This window comes from Neodiprion lecontei, chromosome 7, assembly GCF_021901455.1.
Source record: "Neodiprion lecontei isolate iyNeoLeco1 chromosome 7, iyNeoLeco1.1, whole genome shotgun sequence".
Taxonomy (NCBI): Eukaryota; Metazoa; Arthropoda; class Insecta; order Hymenoptera; family Diprionidae; genus Neodiprion; species Neodiprion lecontei.
Genome location: NC_060266.1, coordinates 571,315 through 596,333, shown reverse-complemented (window position 1 = coordinate 596,333; position 25,019 = coordinate 571,315). Strand labels below are relative to the sequence as shown.

General features: G+C 41.1%; 12 protein-coding genes across 19 annotated transcripts in view; 5 read left to right on the top strand and 7 right to left on the bottom strand.

The window, feature by feature from the left end:
- Positions 1 to 68: 68 nt before the first annotated feature.
- Positions 69 to 1,542, bottom strand: LOC107216884 (probable DNA-directed RNA polymerase III subunit RPC6). Its single transcript, XM_015654204.2, has 4 exons — positions 1,374 to 1,542; positions 534 to 1,152; positions 285 to 446; positions 69 to 203 (listed from the first exon to the last, which is right to left on the bottom strand). The coding sequence occupies exons 1-4, from the start codon at positions 1,457 to 1,459 to the stop codon at positions 129 to 131; spliced, it is 942 nt and encodes a 313-aa protein (XP_015509690.1). The 5' UTR covers positions 1,460 to 1,542; the 3' UTR covers positions 69 to 128.
- Positions 1,543 to 1,914: 372 nt separating this feature from the next.
- Positions 1,915 to 2,827, top strand: LOC107216885. The gene is made up of 2 exons (XM_015654205.2): positions 1,915 to 2,240; positions 2,316 to 2,827. The coding sequence occupies exons 1-2, from the start codon at positions 2,160 to 2,162 to the stop codon at positions 2,688 to 2,690; spliced, it is 456 nt and encodes a 151-aa protein (XP_015509691.1). The 5' UTR covers positions 1,915 to 2,159; the 3' UTR covers positions 2,691 to 2,827.
- LOC107216893 (26S proteasome regulatory subunit 4) lies at positions 2,748 to 4,866 on the bottom strand. The gene is made up of 5 exons (XM_015654215.2): positions 4,708 to 4,866; positions 3,885 to 4,446; positions 3,421 to 3,807; positions 3,037 to 3,272; positions 2,748 to 2,962 (listed from the first exon to the last, which is right to left on the bottom strand). The coding sequence occupies exons 1-5, from the start codon at positions 4,708 to 4,710 to the stop codon at positions 2,828 to 2,830; spliced, it is 1,323 nt and encodes a 440-aa protein (XP_015509701.1). The 5' UTR covers positions 4,711 to 4,866; the 3' UTR covers positions 2,748 to 2,827.
- Positions 4,867 to 4,868: 2 nt separating this feature from the next.
- On the top strand, positions 4,869 to 9,916 carry LOC107216892 (protein transport protein Sec23A). Of its 2 annotated transcripts, XM_015654212.2 has the most exons (10): positions 4,869 to 5,058; positions 5,322 to 5,969; positions 6,043 to 6,292; positions 6,499 to 7,149; positions 7,247 to 7,400; positions 7,485 to 7,636; positions 7,725 to 7,899; positions 8,075 to 8,296; positions 8,662 to 8,682; positions 9,036 to 9,916. In XM_015654212.2, exons 2-10 carry the CDS (start codon positions 5,357 to 5,359, stop codon positions 9,123 to 9,125), a joined length of 2,328 nt encoding a protein of 775 aa, XP_015509698.1. In that variant the 5' UTR covers positions 4,869 to 5,058; positions 5,322 to 5,356; the 3' UTR covers positions 9,126 to 9,916. The 2 variants fall into 2 exon arrangements, with proteins under 2 accessions (XP_015509698.1, XP_015509699.1); XM_015654213.2 differs by lacking the exon at positions 8,662 to 8,682 and having other exon boundaries at positions 4,870 to 5,058.
- On the bottom strand, positions 9,609 to 11,440 carry LOC107216891 (calcineurin B homologous protein 1). Of its 2 annotated transcripts, XM_046745200.1 has the most exons (5): positions 11,250 to 11,440; positions 11,036 to 11,108; positions 10,577 to 10,840; positions 10,354 to 10,447; positions 9,609 to 10,242 (listed from the first exon to the last, which is right to left on the bottom strand). In XM_046745200.1, exons 1-5 carry the CDS (start codon positions 11,433 to 11,435, stop codon positions 10,098 to 10,100), a joined length of 762 nt encoding a protein of 253 aa, XP_046601156.1. In that variant the 5' UTR covers positions 11,436 to 11,440; the 3' UTR covers positions 9,609 to 10,097. The 2 variants fall into 2 exon arrangements, with proteins under 2 accessions (XP_046601156.1, XP_015509697.1); XM_015654211.2 differs by lacking the exon at positions 11,250 to 11,440 and having other exon boundaries at positions 11,036 to 11,243.
- LOC107216887 overlaps positions 10,818 to 25,019 on the top strand; it is a 22,958-nt gene continuing 8,756 nt past the window's right edge. The window contains exons 1-6 of the mRNA XM_046745197.1: positions 10,818 to 10,951; positions 12,095 to 12,277; positions 12,628 to 12,731; positions 12,809 to 13,223; positions 13,318 to 13,632; positions 13,758 to 13,995. Coding sequence (XP_046601153.1) covers positions 12,199 to 12,277; positions 12,628 to 12,731; positions 12,809 to 13,223; positions 13,318 to 13,632; positions 13,758 to 13,873 — 1,029 coding nt within the window. The 5' untranslated portion in view covers positions 10,818 to 10,951; positions 12,095 to 12,198 and the 3' untranslated portion in view covers positions 13,874 to 13,995. The remainder of the gene's footprint in view (positions 10,952 to 12,094; positions 12,278 to 12,627; positions 12,732 to 12,808; positions 13,224 to 13,317; positions 13,633 to 13,757; positions 13,996 to 25,019) is intronic.
- LOC107216886 (retinol dehydrogenase 7) lies at positions 13,959 to 16,437 on the bottom strand. Its single transcript, XM_015654206.2, has 5 exons — positions 15,751 to 16,437; positions 15,232 to 15,513; positions 14,837 to 15,142; positions 14,519 to 14,750; positions 13,959 to 14,432 (listed from the first exon to the last, which is right to left on the bottom strand). Exons 1-5 carry the CDS (start codon positions 15,887 to 15,889, stop codon positions 14,141 to 14,143), a joined length of 1,251 nt encoding a protein of 416 aa, XP_015509692.1. The 5' UTR covers positions 15,890 to 16,437; the 3' UTR covers positions 13,959 to 14,140.
- On the bottom strand, positions 16,795 to 18,333 carry LOC107216888 (zinc finger protein-like 1 homolog). Its single transcript, XM_015654208.2, has 3 exons — positions 18,193 to 18,333; positions 17,784 to 18,089; positions 16,795 to 17,606 (listed from the first exon to the last, which is right to left on the bottom strand). The coding sequence occupies exons 1-3, from the start codon at positions 18,292 to 18,294 to the stop codon at positions 17,037 to 17,039; spliced, it is 978 nt and encodes a 325-aa protein (XP_015509694.2). The 5' UTR covers positions 18,295 to 18,333; the 3' UTR covers positions 16,795 to 17,036.
- On the top strand, positions 18,656 to 20,271 carry LOC107216889 (translin-associated protein X). Its single transcript, XM_015654209.2, has 2 exons — positions 18,656 to 19,003; positions 19,148 to 20,271. Exons 1-2 carry the CDS (start codon positions 18,988 to 18,990, stop codon positions 20,050 to 20,052), a joined length of 921 nt encoding a protein of 306 aa, XP_015509695.1. The 5' UTR covers positions 18,656 to 18,987; the 3' UTR covers positions 20,053 to 20,271.
- Positions 20,182 to 22,630, bottom strand: LOC107216872. 6 transcript variants are annotated; one of them, XM_046745184.1, is made up of 7 exons: positions 22,362 to 22,630; positions 22,034 to 22,126; positions 21,813 to 21,887; positions 21,479 to 21,655; positions 21,192 to 21,388; positions 20,692 to 21,081; positions 20,182 to 20,600 (listed from the first exon to the last, which is right to left on the bottom strand). In XM_046745184.1, the coding sequence occupies exons 1-7, from the start codon at positions 22,428 to 22,430 to the stop codon at positions 20,297 to 20,299; spliced, it is 1,305 nt and encodes a 434-aa protein (XP_046601140.1). In that variant the 5' UTR covers positions 22,431 to 22,630; the 3' UTR covers positions 20,182 to 20,296. The 6 variants fall into 6 exon arrangements, with proteins under 6 accessions (XP_046601140.1, XP_046601138.1, XP_015509676.1 ...); XM_046745182.1 differs by having other exon boundaries at positions 21,192 to 21,400; positions 22,362 to 22,627; XM_015654190.2 differs by having other exon boundaries at positions 21,192 to 21,400; positions 22,034 to 22,145; positions 22,362 to 22,626.
- Positions 20,692 to 25,019, top strand: part of LOC107216914 (U3 small nucleolar RNA-associated protein 25 homolog) — a 12,310-nt gene continuing 7,982 nt past the window's right edge. Inside the window, exon 1 of the mRNA XM_046745166.1 lies at positions 20,692 to 20,801. Within this exon, the coding sequence (XP_046601122.1) occupies positions 20,796 to 20,801 (6 nt within the window). The 5' untranslated portion in view covers positions 20,692 to 20,795. The remainder of the gene's footprint in view (positions 20,802 to 25,019) is intronic.
- LOC107216906 (WD repeat-containing protein 20) overlaps positions 23,581 to 25,019 on the bottom strand; it is a 6,210-nt gene continuing 4,771 nt past the window's right edge. The window contains exon 4 of the mRNA XM_046745173.1: positions 23,581 to 24,789. Coding sequence (XP_046601129.1) covers positions 24,718 to 24,789 — 72 coding nt within the window. The 3' untranslated portion in view covers positions 23,581 to 24,717. The remainder of the gene's footprint in view (positions 24,790 to 25,019) is intronic.

Sequence of the window (25,019 nt, the reverse complement as noted above, 5' to 3'; positions counted from 1 at the left end):
TTTACGAATTAATTGTACAATACAGGCTTACAGAGATGGATCTCGAATAAGAGCAGAATAAACGGAAATTCACATTTCATGGATCTATATTTATACACAGATTCAACGCGAATTTCGATGTCAAAACTTCACTCCAACCATTCCTTGATGTAGTGACATTTCTTTGGCGTTATTTCTCCCACGTCGCAGCAGTTTTTTCTCACCTGAAAGCAAAATACAGTATACCTCAAAGATGCTCAACGATCATTCGTCGCTTCTCGTTTATTATACAACATTAAATATACCGGACAAACACCGCAAGGTGTTCTAATTAATCCTGGAGGGCTGAGCAACGGTTCGACCGCTCGGTACAAGTTGCTTCCGTCGCTTGACAGAGTTCTTTCCACTTTGCCGTCGTAGATAAGGGTATTCAAAATCATTTCCAGATCCTCCACGGAAAGCTTAACCTGCAATATTATCGTTTCATTTATTTAGTCAAAGTATTATCGAGGAGTAACAGCAAAAAGTTAGTGAAAGGTATCCCGTTGCCGTACCTTGCTTATTCCCAGATCGGAAATGAATTTCCAAACTTCTTTCGACGACGCAAAAGCTATATTTCTTGCACCGATAGGACCGTCCTTGCAGTTTTTTGTACTGTCTTTTTTTTGCTCCAAAAATCTGTAACACTGCTGGTTTAGAATATCGACGAATTCTGCCTCAAAGTCTTGATCCTGGTACCACGCGCCTCCGGTCACAGATCTGTCAGGCTCCAAGTTGTAAAGCATATATACCTTCTTCTTGCTAGCCGCTACCGACTTTACAGCTTTAATGAACTTCTTAGTTTCCAAACTTTTTAAAATTTTATTCAGCTGCGTCGGCATTAAATTGGATTTGAACCTGATGTCGCGTATCCATATCCCCTTGTTCCCAGCCTCTTCGATTATATTATAAACAACTTTCTCCTCGTTGTCTGCCCCTTTAACCGATTTAGCCTTGCTCGGATCTTTCAAACGGTAAAGAAGAGTTCCACCCTGCTTGAATAAGTCAAAGTATCCCTGAGCCAATAGCTTGTTTATCGCTGCCGCCTTCCGCGCCGGTGCCAGATCTGGAATCTCAGCAGATATGTCTTTATCCGAGATGCCCTTCGGCTTTGCTTGAGCCAAGGAGATAATCCTGAAATCAAAGCTGTACCTCTTACACTGTTGCACAAAAAATCTCGTTTAACAGGTTCCCTTCAATTTCATTATACAAAGTTAGAAAACTATGGAGCTTTGAAAGCGTAACAAACATTTGCTGCTATATCCGGTCTATTTGACAGTTAATTGTTATCTATTTATTACGTTATTAACGGTCTGTTTGACAGTTATTTGACAATTAATCTTAAAGCATCATACTTTTCTTCGATAAATTCTGGCGATTCACCCACATCGACAATTCTATTTATTTCTCGCTCACTAGAGAATTCTCCTCTGACATCCATTAGTATTTGATAATTAATCGTTGACTCAAAATCTTACGAACGAATTAGAAGCAATGCAATGAATTGCCATCGAACCTTGCAACGAACACGTGTGGCTGCGGCGACGAACCCACGTGACGTACGCCCCCTGTAGGAAAAGGGCTTACTATTGCCACTGATTTGGTAAAATACACAAGTCACGTGAACGATTTGTTCATGATAATCAATTTATTTCATTTACAGGAATTGAGGGGATAGCTAAAATCCGAGACTCAGTACTCTCGACATTTCGCCCACGTTGGACGCTCCATGCTATTCCTATTTTCATTTTTGTTCAATTAATAAATTCATAACTATTTTGAATTTTATGTGGAGAAATGCATGTTGCATGCTTGGGCATTATCAGGCGTTCTTGGTGTACGTTTGGTTGCATGTAATTGGGCGCTTTATAAAACACCTTTAATTACGCATATAATCAGGCGTAATGTCGTACAAACAAGTACCAACAGTTGCATTTAATTGATTATTAAACACTTTGCTCTTCTCTTTCCGAATAACAAAGAGGAACTACCCTACAATTACTACTTTACTCCCGCTTACACAGTTTGCAAATTTTTGATAAATTATGTAATATGCGTACATCGAATGAATAATCGTACAGATTGTGTCAGATCCCGGGACTTATGTGACACTGTCAAGTGATTGGAAACATAACCTTGAAATGGATGACTGTGAGGAAATTGAGCATTCAGTAGAGCTTTCCGAAAGAAATTGGAATCGAGTTATAAATAGAGCAATTAAGGTAAGAATTCTCTGGTAGTGAAATGACGAGAATTTCAATCAACATTACTTGATCACAGTCCATCAACTTTCTCAGGCCGGTTATAGGGAAGGAGTTGAAGAAGGAAAGAAATCAGTTTTCCAAGAAGGTTTTGACATCGGTTACAAAGACGCTTTCGAAACTGCCTTCGTATTAGGAAAATACAAGGGGCTGGCAACAGCCATGAGTAACGACTCTCAAACTCTACCAGCTACAGATGATGTACTTGAAAAGACAAGGCGAGGGGCTTGCTACGTCTGCAATGAAAGTACGAAGAGCAAAGTAAAGACAGATGATTTCGTTAAAATGCCGCTGCAGGATATAAGAAATGGTCAGAAGAAATATTCTACAAGGATACTAGAGACGCTGCAGCATCAATTTGACGAATTGACAAGCAAACACGTAACATGTATCAACAATGCAGTTTTGTAGCATTATGTCCTGTACCTGTAAAGTTAACCCAATCAATTAATAGTTGACAAAAGTTGGTTGAGTTAAAGAAAATTTATTTATTCGAATTTCGTATTATTACGATTGATAAAAAATACAAGGGAAAGCGAAAAATTAAATTATAAATATAATCCTTCAGGCGATCCTTCCTTCTTGCGGTACAACACACTCTCCTTGGATTTCTTGAAGTCGTCGCTGGTTACCTTCATACGGCGCTCTCGTAAAGCCATGAGACCAGCTTCGGTACAGATCGCCTATGGGAAAAGTTAACTATAACTTTCCATTTTTACCCATACAAAGAATCTTACTTTTACTGCAAAATAATCACCTTTATGTCAGCTCCGGATAGGTCATCTTTAGCCATGATGAGATCTGCCAGGTTTACATCTGGTGCCAATGTCATTCTACTTGTGTGAATGCTAAAGATTCTCCTCTTGGTTTTTTCATCTGGCAGGGGAAACTCGATCTTTCTATCGATACGTCCGGGTCGAATTAGTGCCGGATCCAAAGTTTCGATTCTATTAGTTGCCATCACTACTTTGACATCTCCACGACTGTCAAAGCCTGTCCATTTGAATAATTGATTCACATTAGCACTTTTGCACATAGTGCCGATAAGCGGTAAAACATCAGCACATCATCAAGCACTTGAAGATACAAATAGTTATTTTACTGACTCTCTGTCAGTATGGAGACAAAATCTTTTACTCACCGTCAAGTTGGTTTAGTAGCTCCAGCATAGTACGCTGGATTTCTCTTTCGCCTCCACTGTTGCTGTCATATCGTTTTGTACCAACAGCGTCAATTTCATCTATGAATACGATAGAAGGAGCATGTTCCTCAGCAACTCTGAATAGCTCTCTGACAAGTTTCGGGCCATCCCCTAGATACTTCTGGATCAATTCTGAACCAACAACACGCAGGAAAGTCGCAGATGTCTGATTGGCCACTGCTTTGGCCAGAAGAGTTTTACCCGTTCCCGGTAAACCGTAGAGTATAACACCCTTGGGGGGCTTGATTCCCATCTCTTCGTAATATTCCGGATGAGTGAGGGGCAATTCGACCGACTCTTTGATTTCCTGAATTTGTGTATCCAAACCTGGGAAAGAAATATGATGTCAGTGCATGCTTCTGAGAAGATATATGATACGTCGCTTGAAAAATACAAAAGCTCACCTCCGATATCGGCGTATGTTTCTTGCGGGGCTTTCTCGAGCTTCATCACTGTTACCATCGGATCCGTGTCATCGCCAAGGACGCCAACAACGGCGTGCACCTTGTGATTCAATAAAACAGAACATCCTGGCTCCAGCTGATCTTTGTCAACGAATGACAAAATCGACACGTAATGCTCGGACCCTACAGATGTAGAAACAATGGCGTGATTGTCGTCAATTATTTCCTCCAATGTCCCAACCGACATCGGCGTTCCTCTAAGATCGTCGACCTTGGATCTCTCCTCTTCATTTTTCTCTTCCTGCGGCTTAAGTCGCTCCTGATTTCTAATGAACTCCTCCTCCATCAACAAGTAATCCTTGATTCTTTCATACTTCAAGAGCTTCAGGCGACACCTGGTGTGGGGCGTGACTTGGGGCAATTTTGTCGCAGCGTCCGGTCCCTTGGTTCGTCGTTTCTTCTTTCCTACGCGCGTAGGAATTGGGGGCTCGTACTTCTTCTTCTTGTCTTTGTCATCCTTCTTGTCCCCTCCCGTACCTCCTGTTCCCGACTGATTCTGACCCTAATTTTAGAGCAAAAAGACACCTGGTTTTACATTCCGGTCACGTATGTCGTATAGACCCAAGAATTTGGAATAAGGTATTTCCAACAACTCTGTGTCAAAGCCAACCTCCGAAATATCGTCTCCCTCGTATTAAACGAAATTTTGACAAAAATCCGAAAAATACAACGACGCAGAGTTACGATTGATTACTTAATTTAGAAACTTGGTTTTGGGTTTGCGTTGAGACCTATGAAAATTAAACAAACGTTAGGTACGAACCATTTATCTCGGCAACTGACAAACACGAAATCACGAAGTCATCAACGAGACCGATGAACATAGGCGAAGCAGTCGTATGACAGAGAAATCGGACGGCCAACTCTCAGAGGCTAAAATTCTAGTTACAACCAGAGAGAACGATTGATCTGCCCGAGAGTTTGCCTGCGTACGCGTTCTTCAAAGTGACGTGGCCTCAAGTGACGGGTGTGGGAGATTCCAACATCATTCTTAGTGTTTCCTCATTTATTAAGAAAATTATGTACTAACCGGCCCTGAGGATTCTCTCGAAGCCGTTTCGTAAGATTTTTCGTGACAAGATTTCACTGTATTTTCAAAAGTGGCAGCTGTCAGGTAAGTTTCCTGTCATAACCTAAAACAATCGAACTACTCGCACGAAATTTGCGTTCATTTTCTCGATCAAGTGTAAACTGTATGCGGTAAGAAAATCAAGACCTGACTAGAATACGTAAATATTCATTGAAGAAGCCTTATTTCCTTACCCTGCAAGTACACTACATATTTGTCGTCCCCAGTTCGTCGCAATCCAATTTTATGAACTGGCCTCAAAACATCACCATCCCGGCTTCTGATTCTCTTGCATGCCTTCATTATAGGTCTTTGCTTAAACTGAGATAAAACCCAGAGCGATATGACGACATACGAAGAATTCATTCAGCAAAACGAGGATCGGGACGGAGTAAGGTTCACATGGAACGTGTGGCCATCATCACGAATCGAAGCTACACGGCTTGTGGTTCCATTGGGGACACTCTACCAGCCGATAAAAGAGCGCCTAGATCTCCCGCCTATTCAGTACGATCCAGTACTGTGCACAAGATCGACATGCAGGGCGATTTTGAATCCACTTTGCCAAGTAGATTACCGTGCCAAGCTCTGGGTCTGCAACTTCTGCTTCCAGAGGAATCCCTTCCCTCCCCAGTATGCAGCCATTTCGGAACAACATCAGCCTGCCGAATTGATACCGATGTTTTCTACCATCGAGTATACTATTACTAGAGCACAGTGTCTGCCACCGATATTCTTGCTTGTTGTGGATACGTGTCTTGACGAAGAAGAACTGGGGGCTCTGAAGGATTCGCTGCAGATGTCACTTTCCCTTCTCCCACCTAATGCACTAATCGGCTTGATCACGTTTGGAAAAATGGTTCAAGTTCACGAGCTGGGCTGCGAGGGTTGCAGTAAAAGTTATGTGTTTCGGGGGACCAAGGATCTCCAGCCAAAACAAGTCCAGGATATGTTGGGTAGGTAAATCGGACCCTTTGCTTGATTCAGCTTTTTCAAAAGCACTTCCTTTACTCATCTCGATTTTTCCAGGTATCGGAAGACCAGTCCCTGGGCAAAATCCAAATCCGCAAAGAGTACCTGGTGGTCAACCCCTTTCTCCAGCTAACAGATTTCTTCAGCCTGTGCACAAATGCGATATGAGCTTGACCGATTTGCTGGGAGAGTTACAAAAAGATCCGTGGCCTGTAGGTCCGGGAAAGCGATCCCTGAGATCAACTGGTGTTGCTCTGGCTGTTGCAACGGGACTGCTAGAAGCTAGTTATGCCAATACTGGTGGGAGGTAAGTGTAAAATTATTTGCTGCGATGACTTGTGTCAGTTTGGAGTGATAGAAGGAGGACCCATCCCCATTGTTCAGTATGCAGTGATTGCTCAAATTGTTTCTTTCTTTGAATATAAAAATTTTTTTTAGAACTTTTGTCACGAGTGTATCGGTGTGAACTTTTCATTAAATATAGCATCAGTGCATCATTTTCCATTTACACAGGATCATGTTGTTCGTGGGCGGATTGTGCAGTCAAGGACCAGGTCAAGTTGTCACCGACGATTTGCGTCAGCCGATTCGATCCCATCATGACATCCACAAAGACAATGCCAAGTATATGAAGAAGGCGACAAAGCACTACGACAGTTTAGCCGCTCGTGCAGCTGCAAACGGTCACATAATCGATATATACTCATGTGCCCTGGACCAGACTGGACTACTAGAAATGAGACAATGTTGTAATTCAACGGGAGGACACATGGTTATGGGAGATTCTTTCAATTCTTCACTTTTCAAACAAACGTTTCAACGTGTTTTTGCTAAGGATCCAAAAGGAGACTTGAAAATGGCATTTAACGCAACACTGGAGGTGAAAACGTCGAGAGAAATCAAAGTATCCGGAGCAATTGGTCCGTGTGTATCGCTCAACGTCAAAGGACCCAGTGTCGGAGAACAGGAAGTTGGCCTAGGTGGTACTTGCCAATGGAAGTTTTGTTCATTGAACCCTTCCACTACGACAGCTTTATTCTTTGAAGTTGTTAATCAACACGCTGCACCCATACCCCAGGGCGGAAGAGGGTGCATCCAGTTCATCACACAGTATCAACACAGTAGCGGGCAAAGGAGAATTAGGGTCACTACTATTGCCAGAAAGTTAGTTTATTTTTCTTGTTTTACACAGTTCACACGGCAAATGAATAACCTTATTCTGAACGTCAGATTCCTAATGATTCGATTATTTTACCTATAGCTGGGCGGACGCGTCTACGTCATTGCATCATGTCAGTGCAGGCTTTGATCAAGAGGCTGCAGCAGTTCTCATGTCTCGTCTTGCTGTGTTTAGAGCTGAGACAGACGATGGACCGGATGTTCTTAGATGGGTGGATCGGATGCTCATTAGACTCGTACGTGATTATAATTTCACTGCATTTTCATGGCTATTTTCTCTACAAACAGCACTGTAAAGGTGGAATCTCGGTCATTTTCAGTGTCAAAAGTTCGGAGAATACGCGAAGGATGATCCAAACAGTTTTAGATTGGCAGAGAACTTTTCGCTATACCCACAGTTCATGTATCATCTCAGAAGATCTCAGTTTCTTCAAGTTTTCAATAATTCCCCGGATGAGACCAGTTTCTATAGGTAAGATGCCAGGTGATTCAATTCTTGCAAAGTACCTACTATCCGAAAAATAATCGTAAACACCTCGCAATTTCTTTATGGTACTTAGGCACATGCTTATGAGAGAAGACCTGACAAATTCTCTCATCATGGTACAGCCAATCTTGTACAGCTATGGATTTGGAGGTCCCCCAGAACCTGTCCTATTAGACACATCATCAATTCAACCAGACAGAATCCTGCTCATGGACACTTTCTTCCAAATTCTCATTTTCCATGGAGAGGTAAGTACATATATCCCCTCGCACTCAATTAGGAAACAAACTAATTTTGGTGAATTTTGGATGGTTTTTTTTTTTTTTTTGTCAAATAGTTACGCATCACATTCAAATCGTTTTCTCAACCGAGTTATGGTCCAGCTCAGGGATCATTTATATCCGTTAACGTTCTTATTACTAGACGATAGCTCAGTGGCGTCAACTGAAATACCAAGATCAACCAGAATACGAGAATTTCCGCCAGCTACTGGCAGCCCCTGTAGACGACGCAGCAGAAATTCTGGCTGGGAGATTCCCAGCTCCTCGGTATATCGATACTGAACAAGGAGGATCCCAAGCAAGGTTTCTTCTCAGTAAAGTCAATCCGAGCCAAACTCACAATAATATGTATGCCTATGGGGCGGTAAGTACTTCTGATATCTATCAATACCTACAGATTTTTGTATTCCTACTCGAATGTCGAATTGAATCTTCTTCGATTAATGAATATCAATCATATCGATATCCCTCGTTACTCAATGGAATTTTTCATCCGTGTAGAAGGATCATCAAAAATAGCTGATTGATCAGAGACTTCTATTACTAAAGACAAATAACTGTTAAAGTTTATCTGTAATTTAATCCATAGCGTTTTCGTTATTGTAAATGTGACACAATCATTGGCCGCATATACCTCTCACTATGTGCTAAGCTGAAATATATCATTAGCTGCCAGCAATGTGTAACTGTAATGATAATTTTTATGTCGCCATGAATCCTGCGATCCAGGGGATGCCGATGCCCAATGGGGTGTGTTCATTTTATCATTTTTTATGTTCTTTCTTCCTTCTCCTTTTGTTTCTTTCTGGTATGGGTGCTTGATAATTGGAGCTTCGGAGAGAAGGGACTTTTCGGTCACTTCGAGTTATATGTAATCGGTGTGGACGTATGCACACAAGTAATATTTCTTATTCATTGCAGACCAGTAAATACCTTGGACACTATGAAGTACAAATAATCACAATTCTCTCATAAAATCATGATATCCTAATAAATGCTTGGTGCAGGTTTTGACAGTACAAATATTATACCACATATTTTTGCCTCCACTATGATTAAATTTTCCCCTCGAAATTATGTAAACTGAATTGCTTGGATTTTAGGAAAGTGGAGCACCTGTATTAACAGACGATGTCAGTCTTCAAGTATTTATGGAGCACTTGAAAAAGTTGGCAGTATCCTCCACAGCGTAGATTAATAATTTATACCTAAAGAAGATTAGGCATCAAATTATTTTGTATTAAATAAATTATAATTTAATAATCATTGAAATGGTTTGTAAGTATAGCAATTGATAGACTCTATAAATGAGAAGCCACGGGCATTTAACGAAATTCTTTCTGGAGAGAGTTTGATATTTTATGCTTTATTCTTGGTTTATTCGACAATATATTTTGTAAGCAGAACGTGTGAATCCTGAATATCGGTAAGACTAAACATGTGGTAAATAATTTAATCATTTATGCTTAAGCATTCCAAAGCAGGATCGGCTCTATCTTCTATGTTATATTCAATCAAAACACCAATATTACAGGGTTTCACGAACTTCATCATTCTGACCTAGAAATAATAAATGACATACCCGAGATTGTTATGATTACTGTATGTATGTATCTGTAATTGATTAATCATAATTATCTACCTGAAATGTTCCCACAACTTATCTACCATAAAAATTGAGCTCTGAAATTATTTATTAATTACGTACTTGCTATACACATTCTATCTACATTATGGGCCTGAACAACACATTTATGTACCTCCAGATGAGACAATTGATTCTGATATTTGTTTTCGGCCCATGTAATTCCGTCTTATTTTATATCATGTACATTCACCAACCAAAAGTTACTATGGTCTATTTTACTACCGTTCCAACTATTCCGCTCACTCTGAATAAGCAAAAAAAAAAAAGGAAAAAAAAATAGTAGCTGGCTGTAACTGAATTGTAGAGTTCAAGCGTATTTCAAGTTAGAACATTGACGCGCAGCTACATTTTGCTAATTTGCACATTTAGTTGACAATCTTGAAGAGTGATTGCAAATGTCAACATTAAGGCAAACAATTCGAATTCGTCGTTTGTTGAATCTTATAAATAAACAGATTAATGACTATATTCAGCTATTAATATACAATACTCTGTGCTTGATCAGTAGATACAATTTTTAGCTAAGAAATCTGATGGACATTTTTTGTTCAACGTCCGTCCTTTCCAATGCTTTGACAAATTCCTCGAATGAAATCATCCCATCCCCATTTTCATCAGCCTCTACTATAGTCCGCTCGGCGATGCTAGTCAGCTGTTCTTCACTGCAATCATATGTTGATTGTTTCAATGAAAAGTATAAAAAATAACGTGTCAGCTAATTGAGTTTTTTAACATTTTGTAAGCCATTACTGCATCACTGAACAATCGTCTACCTTATATTGGCCCCCACCATCATATGCAAGATTGCCAATAATTCTTCCTTTGAAATTAAATCATCGTTATCCAAATCGTACATTCTGAAGGCAACTATAATTAAATAATTAGCGTTCAATTAAATACATTTAACCAGAATCTAAAATTGAAGAGAAACATTTGGAAATATTAGCAGGAAAATATGGTAATTATGAGTGTTTTCCTGTGTGCATTTGAACTTACATTTCAATTTTTCTTGTCTAGAGTTTAGCCGATTTGGACTGTTCTTTTTAATAGGCCTAAAGTGGGCCAAGACTTGCATGAATTGGAGAAAGTTGACTCTGTCACTGCCGCCCTCTTCGAAGAACGCGTTCACAATTCTGTCACCAAGTGGATTAATGGCTAACTCAGGGATTCTGAGGAAATCCTCACGGCTCAAGGTCCCACAATCCCCACGATCCAAGCTCGTGAATCTGCTATACAGTCGCTCTATTTGGTTTGGTGTAACTGTAAATCGAATAGTCCTCCGTCAATTAAACAGTTAATTATTGAAAATTACTGACAAAGAACTGTACGAGAAAGCTTATATCGACGATCAGATTAGTCAGTTTCTAACGTGTAAGCATGATCTAGAAATTTCGTAACTGAATTTTCATGAACCTAGTAGTTAAGATATTATGGAATTTGCGTAACTAGGCTTACATCCAGTCGCATCCTGAATTTGCGCAATTTCCTCCTCACGCAATAGTAGGCTGGATCGATTCCCCATTATCCTCTACAATGGAGTGAATAGACTATCAGTAATTATCTCGTCCTGAATTGCTGACACTCGAAGCTAGGAGTGCGAACAAACAGGTGTTTCAATGTGCAGTTGGAATTTGACCAGAATTTGACGTATCACAGGTTAGGAACAAACGTTTGTCAGCCGTGAGTCGTTGACTGATAAATCTAAAGACGGGTACCCCTGGCAAATTTTCGTCTTCACTTTTTGGCGGGTAAGTTGTTTGTAGAATGACGCTAATACACGTGACGGATAATAATTGGGACAACTTTGGCGACTATTCTGTGGCTGTAACATAAATAGACAGATCCATATCATCATGAAACACAATTACTGGAAACAGGGAATACAAATGCTTGTATGCACATACGTGAATTCAGGAACACGATGATTGCATGTATGTATCTCAAGTTGTATAGAGTAAGGCGTTTATCGTTACCTTCGAAGTATCGCGGGTCGCATGTAATAAGGCCGTAACTTGACTGAGTTTATAAATGTGTGTAAAATAATTTTGTGTGGTGTAGATCATCTTCGTCCAGAATACATGTACAAATGAAGAATAGCCGAGTCTGATATTTCAAGTTTTTAGTAACTGTTTCACGGTGATATGGACCTGCCTATTGAATTTTCAAGTACAAAATAATTGTAAGAGATCGCGTAAGCGTTATCTCAACCTCCGCGCCGCGGTTTCGCGCTAATTTTACAAGAATTACTTTTCATCGCGTCAAGAGGGCGACACCGATATGAATTTTTTGTGCAAGCTACAAAAAAATGTATCGAAGAATTTGTGCTCCGCTCGTTAATACTTGCAAAATCTGCAAGTGTTGAATCTATTATTTATTCAAACCTCTAAGATTCAAACGGTAGGTATGCCGGCAAACAGGAAGTTGCCAATCCACAAAACCTATCACAACGCACGCTGCTTTGAAATCTTATGGTTATGTTTATTTTTTTAATTCATAATATCGTGAATATTATAGACGTTACGTCCCCGGCGAAATTATGTTACAACAACGAATAGCTCGATATACTTACGGCATACTAATCGTCATCTCCCTCACGTTCGCATGAAACATGGAGAGCAATGGCAAATATAAGACACAGGGATCCTCTGTTATACCCCTGCAGATCCACGCAGACGACGAGACATTCATTCGAGATCGGTGAGATTTCGCAAAAACAATTCTGAAATATCCACTCTAATTGCAATATCAATCAACAACATTAATTATGGAGCTCCTTTCGCTGAAGGTGATGCATAAATTCTTAACAAACTCTCGTAGATTTGTAACAACAAGTCAATGATAAAGTTTGATAAATTTATTTCAGGATACTCGCTATAATATTCGCTGTGATTTTTTCAGAATCTTATCAAAGTTTTATAAGTGACTAATTATTTGCCGTTAACTTTCGTTCGTAAATATATGTGTAATAAAAAATGATCACTCCTTGATAGGACGCATCTTCCGCCGTGCTTAGATTGAATTTTTCGCAACGAAACACTTTTTTCCAGAAACCGGTACCAATACCGGTGGACAAGACCCCTATGGTGGGATAACGGACTTCGACCACATTCGGAATGGAAATTATTTATCGTTCTCACCACAAACCGATGAGGTATCCATTGAAAGTTTGCTTAAATATTAATGATTAATGTTCTCAATTATGTATAGTATCATCTTCCCGTTCATTAGGCGCGTACCTTAGGGAAATTTCGCTCGCGAATGCAGCCCACCAACAACCGGGTTGATCGTCAGAATCACTCTACCTGTAGCTGTTTTTTTCAAAATGATCATCATGAGCAAGCAACGGAAATTACGAAAACCGCGGACCGCACTTTACCAGAACCTAAACCGCACCTCGCACCGAAAAATATTTGTACCAAGTGCCATGACACGCGTGGAGAAACCAGCATTGACGAACGTGGAGCAGGATCGGTAGTTCAGTTTTACGAATTCTATGAGGAGGCGGACTCCCAAAGTTCCGTGCCGTCAGCATTTTCGGTGTCCACGGAAATTCAGGTATCGCAGGATGTTTTGAAGCAGCAGAATGCGCCAAACAAAGATTTTACACCGAAAGACGTCATGAATTCATGGATACCGGTCAGAGGTAGATTTGTCATTCAGCGATTCGTTCTCCTATATTTATAAGAAAAAGAAATTGATATAAATATGTCTAATACAACAATATCGCATTATTACAGGAAGACCCACGAAAGGATTGCTCCCAACAAGTGAAAACTACATCGACGTATCTCCTCGAGGATTTTCCTTGCGAAAATACTTTCCAGAATTATTTTTGAACGCGACGGAAAGGAACGAAATGCGAGCCGCACAGGGTCAGGAACTTCAAGGGTGTGATGCAGCCACATTACAGAAAAAGGATTGCACACATCCGAAATGCCTTTGTGGAAACTTCAACGATGTGCCAATCACGGAAGACTGGCGATCGGTCATTGAGAATGTGGGAATTAATGCTCCTTGTCCATGGCGCGACGAAGAGGTACCAGTCACCACAGGCATGTTTTTTTCCCATACTAATACCGTAAATTGTTTCTTCCCTCATCAGGGAACAAACAACCTTCGTCATATGGTTACGTAGGGTTATTCTAAATGATTATTATCTATATATAAATATATATAGATGATTGCAAAGAAATAAGGGATGTGAATCAGTCAAGTGTGAAGTTGACGTCCTCTGAACGTCCACGCAAGTGGCTTTGGTGGTCTTACGATAAATTTAAACGCGACAGCAATTAGTCAGACGATCAAAAATCGGATAAAGATCAAGAACAGTTGGGCGGGGTGAAAAAGTGACGAACGTATCGAGTAAAACGCACCATAATTCATTACAAATGCATGTATAATTATTAAACTGTTGGGTAGACAAACTGTGTATTAGGTTTATTAACGTTATGAATTCTTTCGACAGTATACACCACGCATATTTATCATTGTATCGGGATTACGAATGAGAGATTAATGTGATCGTGAATGCGACGGCCTAACGTACAGTAGCCAGTAGCATCACCGTGGTAAGTTGTTCCCCTTGGTCAAGTTATTCAAATCACTTTTCTGCGTTGACACATCTTCGGGAATAGATTTTACAGAACTGGGGACCGTTTCATCGTTTGGCATAAGATCAGACTGATAAGGTTTGACGTTCTCAAGTTCCGGTACCATCGCACTCTCTTCCGCCTCTTCCATAGAAGAATTCCATCTCGGCATCGAAACGAATTTCTCCACCAACCTATCGCGAACGAACGTGGGTGTAGTACTAAAGAGCAGGTGATAAAATGTGTATCTCCACGGTTCACATCTGAAACAGCGACAGTGCCGGAAGATATTATTATCACCACGACAATGGACAACGGCGTATAAGCGATGCAAGAAAGATTCGCATACTTGTAGACGCTGCGAGGATAGACGTCCATTAAAGCGCCGTCGAAGGTTTGATAAAGCAGGGGATCCTCTATCTTATGCGGCGCGATCTCTCGCGACATTTCGGAAAGATAACGGCTGTACCTCGTGAAATAGCTACCGTAAAAGCTTCTCGCTTCTGGCTTCATCGCGTTCGCCATGTCCGCGAAGTATTTGCTCTGTCTCGAGAGTAGATTACTGTCCTTGGTGAATGATCCTGAAATTGAAGATTGTTGAAAATTTTTACATGCGGATGGTCGACTTTGGACGCGGATGATGATCGGCGTATGACAAAGTGCTTACCTGGCACAAAGCAGACGACCTCGACTCCATACTTGGAAACTTCGATCCTAAGTGCCGTCGTCCAAGCCGAAAGCGCGGCTTTCGTCGCGGCATACGTCGCAACGCCGGGCAAAGGCTGGCTCGAGCAGTGACTCGTGACGACGATGATTCTGCTCCTTGTTGACCTGACGTCCGGCATAAGCTCCTTGGTTATTCCCATCGTTCCGAGGAGATTTACTTCGACCTGACGTCGCATTTGCTCTTCGGTCTGCCATTCGAATTCGCCAAAAATCATCATCCCAGCGTTGTTCACGAGAGCGCGAAGATCTGCGTAGCGAATTTGCGAAACTTTCGATGTTACACTTCCACGGCCAGCGTTGTAAGGTCTGGCTTGTACTTAATTAAACTGCACTTACCAAGTTTCTCCTGGGCCATCAGCTCCCGAGCTTCGGTTCCAAATTGCGCGATACTCTCGCTCCTGGTTATATCCAAGGGAATAACGTTGATCCCATTTCGTGTCAGATCCCGAGCACCGAGGCCGTCGGGCTGTAAGACCCCAGCGATTACCGTTGCATCCAGGGCACGACAGTGCAGAGCCAAGCTGTATCCGAGCCCCGAGTCGCATCCTGTTACGATCACCGCGTGCTTCGAGTGAATCGGTAAGCGCGTCGCATTCCTCCAACGAAGGTATGCAGTTCCTAAATCGCGTCGTAAAAATAAAAGTCACGTAAATCAGGTTTAGAGCCCGGATGCCTGCCGAGGTTTTGGAGAGGGTTGTCAGCCGATCGCGAAGATGAACAACGGATGGAGAATGAAACAACCCAGGTAGCACACTTGACGAAATGTCAACGATCATTTGCCTAATTAAAGCCGACGTAATTTCGACAAACTAAATACTTGGGAAGATGCGAGACGATGCAAATTTGAAAACGTACCCAAGCCAAGAACGGTAATCGTGGTGGCAACAAGTCTGTGACCGCTCTCGTAGAGACAAAACAGCCCGGCAGTACTCCCCAATCCGAGTGTCAAGCTTTTCAGATACAATTTTCTGGACCAAATCTGCAGGGCCTTCATCTCAATCAAATCCGCGTGCAAAATATGCGTTATTATTTACGTGATTCCGTTGAGAACGAGCGAGCCGATCCGCCGTAAGCGGGGAACAGATCGAGTCTGGGAATCCTTCGCTGTCGCGGGTGAATCAGCGAGTGTACCTCCTGCTCTTATGCCTCCCTCATTTCGTTTCAGATAGCATTCTTTACCGTCCCCACCACAATTTGCCGATGCGTTCATGAAATTTCGCCAACATCTGAACAGGCGTAATATTACGAGAATAACAGCCGGTGCAGTTATAAAAATACTATGGTAAATTGCAAGGGACGCCGAAATCCGCGTTAGAAGTTGCCGCGTCAACGAAATTCAATAACGCAATGGTACCCGAGAACGCAGTCGCTGAATACATTTTTTCACTTCCGATCTGGTTATGATATCTCCTAGAACTACTTTATCGCGAGCGAGCCGAAGGTGAATTTCTCGGTACGAGGCTGGAAAACTGTTTGAATATTTCATGACTTTACCGCCGACATCGACCCGGCAGGATTGATTTCAATAACAAATACTTGGACGATGTATGTTAATTTATGAAGATGCCAAAGCTTGTGACTATTTCCGATTCAATCAGATATCGAGCGATGGAGGACTCTGAACCACTTACAGATCGACGAGATAACAGTGAAATATTCAAAAATTTACGATTCAGAGTATTCTTACACGTGTAGGTGAATTGTTTTATTTCACACTCGTATTATGCTTTGTTAATTCAAATTTCAGAAGATTCGCTTTTTTCTTTGACATCCAAATATTTATAGCTATCGTGTAACGATAATGTCGGCTTACCAGAAGCGTACATGTGAATGAAAAGTAAAAGTAAATTCGCATGGAAATGTACTTCGCTGAGTCGACATATGCTACGTACTGCACGATTAATGGAAATATACAATTTATTTTTATCGTTATATGTAAATTATATACTTTTCGTTAAAATAATCAACGTAAGAACAGTAATTAATCATTTACGTTGCTCGGTCCAAATCGACGACCACGAGATAAGTGAACCTCGGTTCTTCCGATCTTAACGGCCATCGTAACACGATTGTACGCCTACTGTTATGGACTCGTTGTTACGTTCACACAATATTGTTACTGTTATATTATCTTATAATATCTATTCTTGTCGCCTTTCAACTCTCACTAGATTGTTCCTGTTTACATCAAAGTTAGGGTCTCCATCGGTAGCTATTCTGCCAAGCCACGAGAATAACATAATTATACCAACAAATGCTAGGACTAACAGTACGGTAACCACAACATATCGCTTGTACAACGATCCAGAGGAGCCTCGCCTGCGTGCCGGAGTTCTAGAAATTAATTTCCACCATCTCATGAACCATTCAATCGCGGATTTTCGCTGATACTTGTTTTCGTCATGGTCATAGGATAAGTCCTTCGGGTCATCGTACGCCTCGAAAACTTTCTTGCTTGCCTGATTTGAAAAAGGCATCGAAGGTTCTACATTCACAACGGAATAGGGGGGTCCAGATTTCTGCACTGTCGAGTGAATGCTGCTGCTGCTGCTGCTGCTACCGCCGGAATTGATCAAGTTTATATTGCTGCTAGTCCGAGGGGTCGCTACACTCGGCAAGGCTGTAGCTGTGTGGTTTTGGTAAGAGGTAGACATCTCGGTCACCGAGACCTTACGTTCCTGGGTCGGTTTTTGCTCCCTGTCGTCGCTCAACTAAAAAAAAATTAAACCTCAGAGTGAATCTCTGTTACAGTCACGAGACGGATCAAGAGGTAGAATTTTTGTGAAATCCCAAGAAGCCTTTGGGAAATTCAATCATCCATGCACAATAGTAAAATCTAAACTAACACAGGAGAAATTAATTTCTGTGCAAATAAAATGATGACCAACCAATGGCAAGCCGAGACCAGCCCTCGCCCAATTGACTCCGGCGAGTTTCTCCTTGAGGACGTCCGCGACCGGGGAAACTAGATTTGGCTGTGGGAAAATGGCAATCCCGCAAACTGGACACGTGTATCCCGCGGGTGCAGTTGTAGCTGGTAGATTTCTGGCATAGGCATCTACGCAGGCCCAGTGAAAGATGTGGTAGCACGTCAGCCTGACGCAATCCCCATCCGTCAACGCTCCTGAGCACAGGGTGCAGGCCGGACTGTAGTCACTGTCCTTCAGCCAGTGAAGATACGACTGAATTACACACTGTAAGGCATGTGCAGTTTAAACATTTGTCAACTTGGAGAAAAGTGAGGCTAGGAATGGACCGCGCAATTGCGGCTGATCATAGAAAAGGGACGACACTTACCTTGGGATGATTCGTGACCATGCAATGCTCGCAGACGTTGACGCGGTGCTCGAAACAAAACTGATTCGTAACTCTTCTCTTTGGACATTTGCACAACCCCATTTTGAAGCCTTACGAAAAGACTGATCAGCTTTGTAAATAAATAATTACGCAGGTATGTATTTACATAGGTAGAGAGTGAGTCCCGGGAGACCAGGTAACCCCTGGACATTTACGCGTTAACGTTTTTTCGGTTGGAATTCTTTTGTCGTCAGCCTTGCACATCGCCAAGGTAGAGTTCGAGCGCTGACACTGCCATCGCCATGTTTTCGTCGGCCACGTCGTCTGACACTTGAGGCTATGGATTTGACGGAAGAGGCGAACCAAAGCTCACCTTGCACAGCACGAAAGCCCCGTGAGGACATCACAAACACACACGGACAGCCGGCCGTCGGCTCCGACCAATAATAGCCTGCGGATTTTGCCACACTGGAAACACACCGGTAACATTACGACTCCTTAACGAAATACGCTTACTTATTTACTTATTTATTCGTAACATCTGCCAAAAGACTTGATTAGAGCCGAAGTAGCGATCTCAGACGGTTTTACAACTCTCAGCGATAAGCCGTACTGCAATGTAATAAAATAAGATTGTCGCAATTTGTTGCAAGGCATTCGGAGCCCGCATTGTATTGGTTAAGGTAAAGCTATTGTTTGCTACCGTGCATTCGAGTGCCATCACACCGAGAACAGAGAAAAGTTTCCCTGTAACCGGAAAGCGAATTGGAGAATCGGCATCGAAATTATATCACGATGTCGCATAGTCGAGGTGAGTGATAATGTATAATAGCTGTCGGCTTGTCAGAGGGTGACAAGTCTTCCCACACAACACGGCCCGAGAAATGTCAAAAGTACGCTGGCTCTTGTTGCCCTTAATTTTCGCAGTTTTCACTTATGAATATATTATTTCCAGGTGGTTCGGGTGGGGGGAGAAGAAATCGAGGCCAATACTTTGGGCACAAAAATAGTAAGATTCTTGTCGGTGACAAAGGGCGCGAGGTACTGGAGAACATAAATGAAAACTCTTTAGTGATAAAGCAATTTCGAGTATACGCCGCAGAATTGGACAGTAAACATGATCGTTACGAGGCTGTAGTGAAACTGAGCCGCGACATCACCATCGAGAGTAAGAGAATTATATTTCTTCTCCATACGTTCGACAAGGAGAGCAAACGGGACGCGGTTCTCGGAGAGGCCAAGACTCGGCTCGACGTTCTGGCTAAGACTTTGTTCAAAAGTATTGCTCAGGAGCTGGATGGCCAGAACCCGTTTCAGTATTTGCGGGCTTATACCGCAGGTATTCAGGAATATATAGAGGCTGTCACCTTTTATCAATATCTCGAGAGCAATAAGCTGGATGACTGGAAGGACTTGGAGAGATCTCTGATCTACGTTGTTCCTTGCGAAATAAAAAGTACCCCTTGGGATGGAGCTCTGGAACCAGCGGCTTACACTTCCAGAGAAATCAGAACCATGCTAACGCCACACGAGTATATATTGGGTATAGCCGATCTTACTGGAGAGCTAATGCGAAAGTGTATAAGCAATTTGGGATCAGGTGACATAGCCAGCTGTTTCCAAACCTGCAATTTTGTCAGAAGTATCTACATCGGATTCCTTGGCTGCGTCGGGTCGTCCGGTAAAGAAATAAATAGGAAATTGTACACGTTGAAGCAGAGTTTAATTAAAATGGAGAATGTCTGCTATACGGTCAAGGTACGAGGCTCCGAGATACCGAAACACATGCTTGCCGACGTAGCGATCGGAGCATCCAATGAATATGCAGCCGAAGATGACGAAGGGTATCATCCGTTTTAGCCATTAACATCGCCGAGATCAGTAAATGTACCGAATGGCATGTCTGCAAACTTTCCCAGTTTTTAAATATGTACAAATATTGAACTGAACAATCAAGTGACAAGAATCTGTAAAGACTTGGCAACATGGTTAGTAAAAAATGATATTTATTATTAAAATACATTTGTACAAGTTTTTCACTAGCACCGACAATTTGAATACAAGTACAATATGGATTAAGACACTGAAGGTCGCACCAGCCTCCTTACTTATCCCAATCACTTTTTGCTTCATCCGAACTATCTGTACAAAATGAAGGTTCGTACTCTGATTCGTCGATAGATTCCTCTGGAGATGATTGATCTGTAGCAGATGTTGTTTCAGGAGTCTTTGCTCGTATCGGCGTCTGGGGTCGCCTCCTCCGCTGAATCGTATGTTTGAAATCTTTCCTATGTTGTGGATTCTTTCTGTAACATCGTACTCCATAACGGCATTCCGGCCTATCGTCCAAAGCGGCATAATCCGAATCACCAGGGTGGCTGAACTGTGCCCTGTGTTCCTCATTTTTTCTGTAACGCAGATTTCTCTCGATCACTGACATCACTATTTACAATTTCAAATGCTTTCAGAATCCGAGGAAAATGTAATGCATGATAATACCTGTAACATTTAGTCCCGTATGTGCATCTGTTCCTCGTAGGAGAGGATGAGACTGTAGCAGCCACATTTACAGCTGTATCAGTATTGGATGTAGAGACGGTAGTATGTTGGTCTGTATCTGGTGCTCTATTTGAATTGGCAGTAATTTGTTCGTTACGATCGCTAAAGTGTTGCCCACAGTCCCATTTTATTTTCTTTGCAGCCTCGTCGAGACCTATAACCTCTGCACACTCTGCAGCACTCCTATCCTCTGTTGGAATCTCTGCTGTTTTAGCAGCTGCAGGGGTTGGCGAATAATCGTGTTCATCAGATTCAGTCATACTTTTCGCACTGGAAGCTTGTGGCCTCGTCGCTAATGCCTCATCCACCATTTTTCCTCCCTCCGGTACGCTTGGAAATAAAAAAGCTGATCGTTAGTATTGCTACTCGAATCGTTCAAAAAAATTTTCTCCAAGTAATATATATATTCATGACCATAATAGTAAAGCAATAATGAAAACCTAGCTCCATAGATATCATTTGTAGTTTGTTCGACAGCCACAATAGCTGTGTCCTCGTAGTCCAAAGGATTGAATTCCTCCTGCCCTGGATCCACCCCTATACTACTAGGAACAGCGTCAAGATTTCCATTCGGGGATAATATTGCCTCTATGCTTCCATCTAGTCGATTTTTTTTCTCAGACGGTTCGTCAGTCGACTTCTCGAATGACTGGTAAAATTTATTTCATTGACTCATAAAACATGATAAGAACATGTTCGAAAGAATAGCAAGATAGCCACTACCCACCTTTCGCTTACATCCAGATTCATTATCCTCCATAGTTGCGTCAACGTGAACAACCTTGAACCAGTGTTTGTCGCTCAGCAAAGAAAAAAGATCCCCCACGTGAATGGGAACCGTTGAACCCACCTCAAGTTGTACCCATCCGGATGAACCAGGTGATTTCTTGTAGCACGAGGTCAACTTGTGGATGAAAAATAAGAAAAGGTAATGTCGTATTGTTTCGAGTGAATAACTCTTGGCCATATCCAATAATTTTAGAGATTCGGGAGTTTTTACCTGGATTCAAAGGTTTGACTGTAAGGAAAGATTAATATCTAAACAAAGTATTTGTGCATACCGGACTTATTGTCATATCTCCTTCAGCTGTAACATCAATAGTAATGGCGTGCTTCCGGACGTCTTCGTCCTTGCACTGAGAAGTTGAATATTCTAGTTATAATTACAACGAAAGTGTGTAGAGAGAGGTGTGTTTTTTTTCCATACAACCACTATTACTGCTTGTTCACTGGCAATGTTTAGTTGCTTAAATATTAAAGAATGAGGCCCACTGTTTTTTACCCCAGTAAGGACTCTGACATCGATTTCATTGGCACCAGTTTGCAATTCAGCCTTGTGAACAGAATCGCTGTTTACCCGTACGATCTGAAATTTCTTCATGTTGGTCAGTAAACTGAGGAATATATAAACGCGTGAAATTTATTTAGCAAAAAGCCAAAATGTCACAGCTTGAAATTTTGACAGATAAAACATCAGAATTATAAAGACAGATTTTCTTTTGTGCATAAAAATTTGAATCTCATTGCGAGGGATGTGGGCATAGAAAAAAAGAAAAAAATTGAGGGTCAATCATGCAAAATTCAAACATTATACATAAACCTCAACCTACCTGCGTTACGTCACATTTTCGATGAGCGCACGGGTCCCGCATGTAAACAAAACCAGACCGGTGTGACATTAGTCGCGAGTCGATTTATCATTGCCGGTGTGCTGCGCGGGCTATCATCCGGTTGTCGCGACTTCCGCTCGACTGCACGTAGTTTGGACCAAGTGTTTTGGCTTAGTGTTTCGTGATTTTCTTTGTACTACTAGCTTAATTTGTAGTAAATTCCGCCGAAAATATCGAATCGACCTATCGCCCGGCCATCTTGATCCATGTTTGTGTTATATAGAGATCAGTGTTCCCGCCACAAACAACTACGTGCATCAACTAGGCTTGTTGATTTTCAAGTAACAAAATTCGACATCACGCAAGGATATACGGCTTTGCATTATTTGTTATACGCGTATTAAAATTCGTAGTCTATTTTCACAACGATATCGCATAAACAATAAAATTGAAGTTGGTAACGGGAAAAAATCACTATTCTCTTGATTTTACAATGATTTTTAAGGAACCACCAAGATTTCGAAATATGAGTGTGTTTTGTTTCATTGCAGTTTACTGAATTCCAGAAAATTCTAAAATCGCGAAATAACGGTTTTTCGTCGTCATGAATCGTTACGATAACGTTACTAACTTCAATATGATCCGCATAAACGGACGTTTTGAATACGGACATCCACCGACACGACGTTCATTTATTTAAAAATGCTGCTAAGTAATGTTCAGGCGGGAACCGTTTCGGTAGTGTCTTCGACTTTTCATTTTATTGTTAACGACTAGAATATCGGGTATTAGTGATCGGTCCGCTGAGTCCGTGAGTGAATTTCTCCTAAAAACTGTTGAACGTGTGTGCTTTGAAAGTCGATTTCTTTGAATTCCCTTCTATGAAAAGTTACCGCGGATCACTATGGTGTGTTGCATTTTGTGTGTGATGTGTTGGAACAATGTGCGGTTTGAAACATGGAGAGAACGTAACGGATAATACATAATCACTTATCCTGAGCAGAGATCAACGAACGAGACATATGTGAGTTGCTGCAAATAAAAATCTATCAAATATAATTCTGCTTGGCGTTGCATTTTCAAAAAAACTTTATAGTACTGGCTATAAGTGGAATAGGAATCCATGCTGCAGAAAATATGGGTTGGGTCATTGATGAGAAAATATTAACAAGATACAACGTCGAGTTGAGAATTAAATGCTCTGATTTATAGTGATCGTAAAGAATGTACACATAATAATGTATGCATATTATCGTACAAATGAAAATTCGCTAATCATGCTCGTTGCGCAGTCGTATATATGTATAATCTCTCGTATATGTCGACGGTGGTAGCAAAATAAATTTTGCAACAAAACTAGTTATTTTTTTAATAAACTTACAACGAAATTTATCAAGTTTTCGTAATTGTACAAGTAAATTTATACAAGTTGTACGTAATATGCGCATATCCCCAACATACAATTTACTGCGGTTTAAAGTCTTTATTTTCGCATCACCGTATTCATTGCAATGCTAATTCACTTGAAAAATCAACTTACCCAATGTATCGTGGAATAACGTGCAGGCATATTATACCTAATTCAAAACCTAATACTGAATTTATGTAAAATCTTTGTCTTTGAGACAAATTTGCACTAGGGTACTTGAAAATGTACAGTATCACCACGTGGAATATTAGATTTGCTAAATCGATCTGTCCTACAACACAGTGCATAACTTTATCGGACAAGTTATAATTGCAATATTTATTACTTTTTGGCTTGACACCCCGCTGCGCTCACTCATACAATTATATCTCAAATTCTAGTTACTAAAGGAACTTCCGAGCTTTGCATACACAGTTTTTTGGCTAATTGATTAAAGAACAAATGAGAATATACGAGATTGACAATGCACTGACAAAATTTAGTTTTCTATAATCGTAACAAAAGTGATCTACCTATACGAGAAAATGGTGCTGAATTTCAAGTTTTCTATCGACAACTAAAAATTCGATCTTAGACCCAACGATTAATCATCGGTAGACGAAACGATAGCAGCTTTTTCATGCTTCACGCGATGTGGTCATTGATGAAACCATATGTAAATTAAATCGAAGATTCCATTGAAAATCTTAACTGAATTTAGATTAATCGAAAGAGAACAAGAAATGACGTACTTGATTTGTATATAATACTACATGTATAGCATAGGACTTGAATCAATTTACAATAGTCTTTTAGAGTTATAATACTTGATTGTAAAGTAACAACTGCAGTGGAATGGAGTGTAATATTCTGCTGGCAAAAGTGTGGCGTTTCGATGTAGGATGATAAACTTGTCCCAGGGAAAGTTTGGTTGATGTTCATCCGTGGCTACACTATAGTACCGCCATCATCCACTAGGCTCGTTACGTGAAAAGCTGCTCCCATTTGTCCTATGCTTCCCTGAAATTCAATTTATCAACTTAGACCGGATCGTTGATCATTGATGTGATGTGATGACTATTAAAGCTTATGCTTTGGATTATTGAATGTACCTCGAAGTTAGAACCTCATACTGTGGAAGATACAAGAAAAAAAAACAACGGGTTAACTTTACTCGATAAAATAACGCTACTGGGTTTTTTTTTTTTTTTGTTTTTGAGACTACCGGCTATGAAAATCTCCAATTAGCA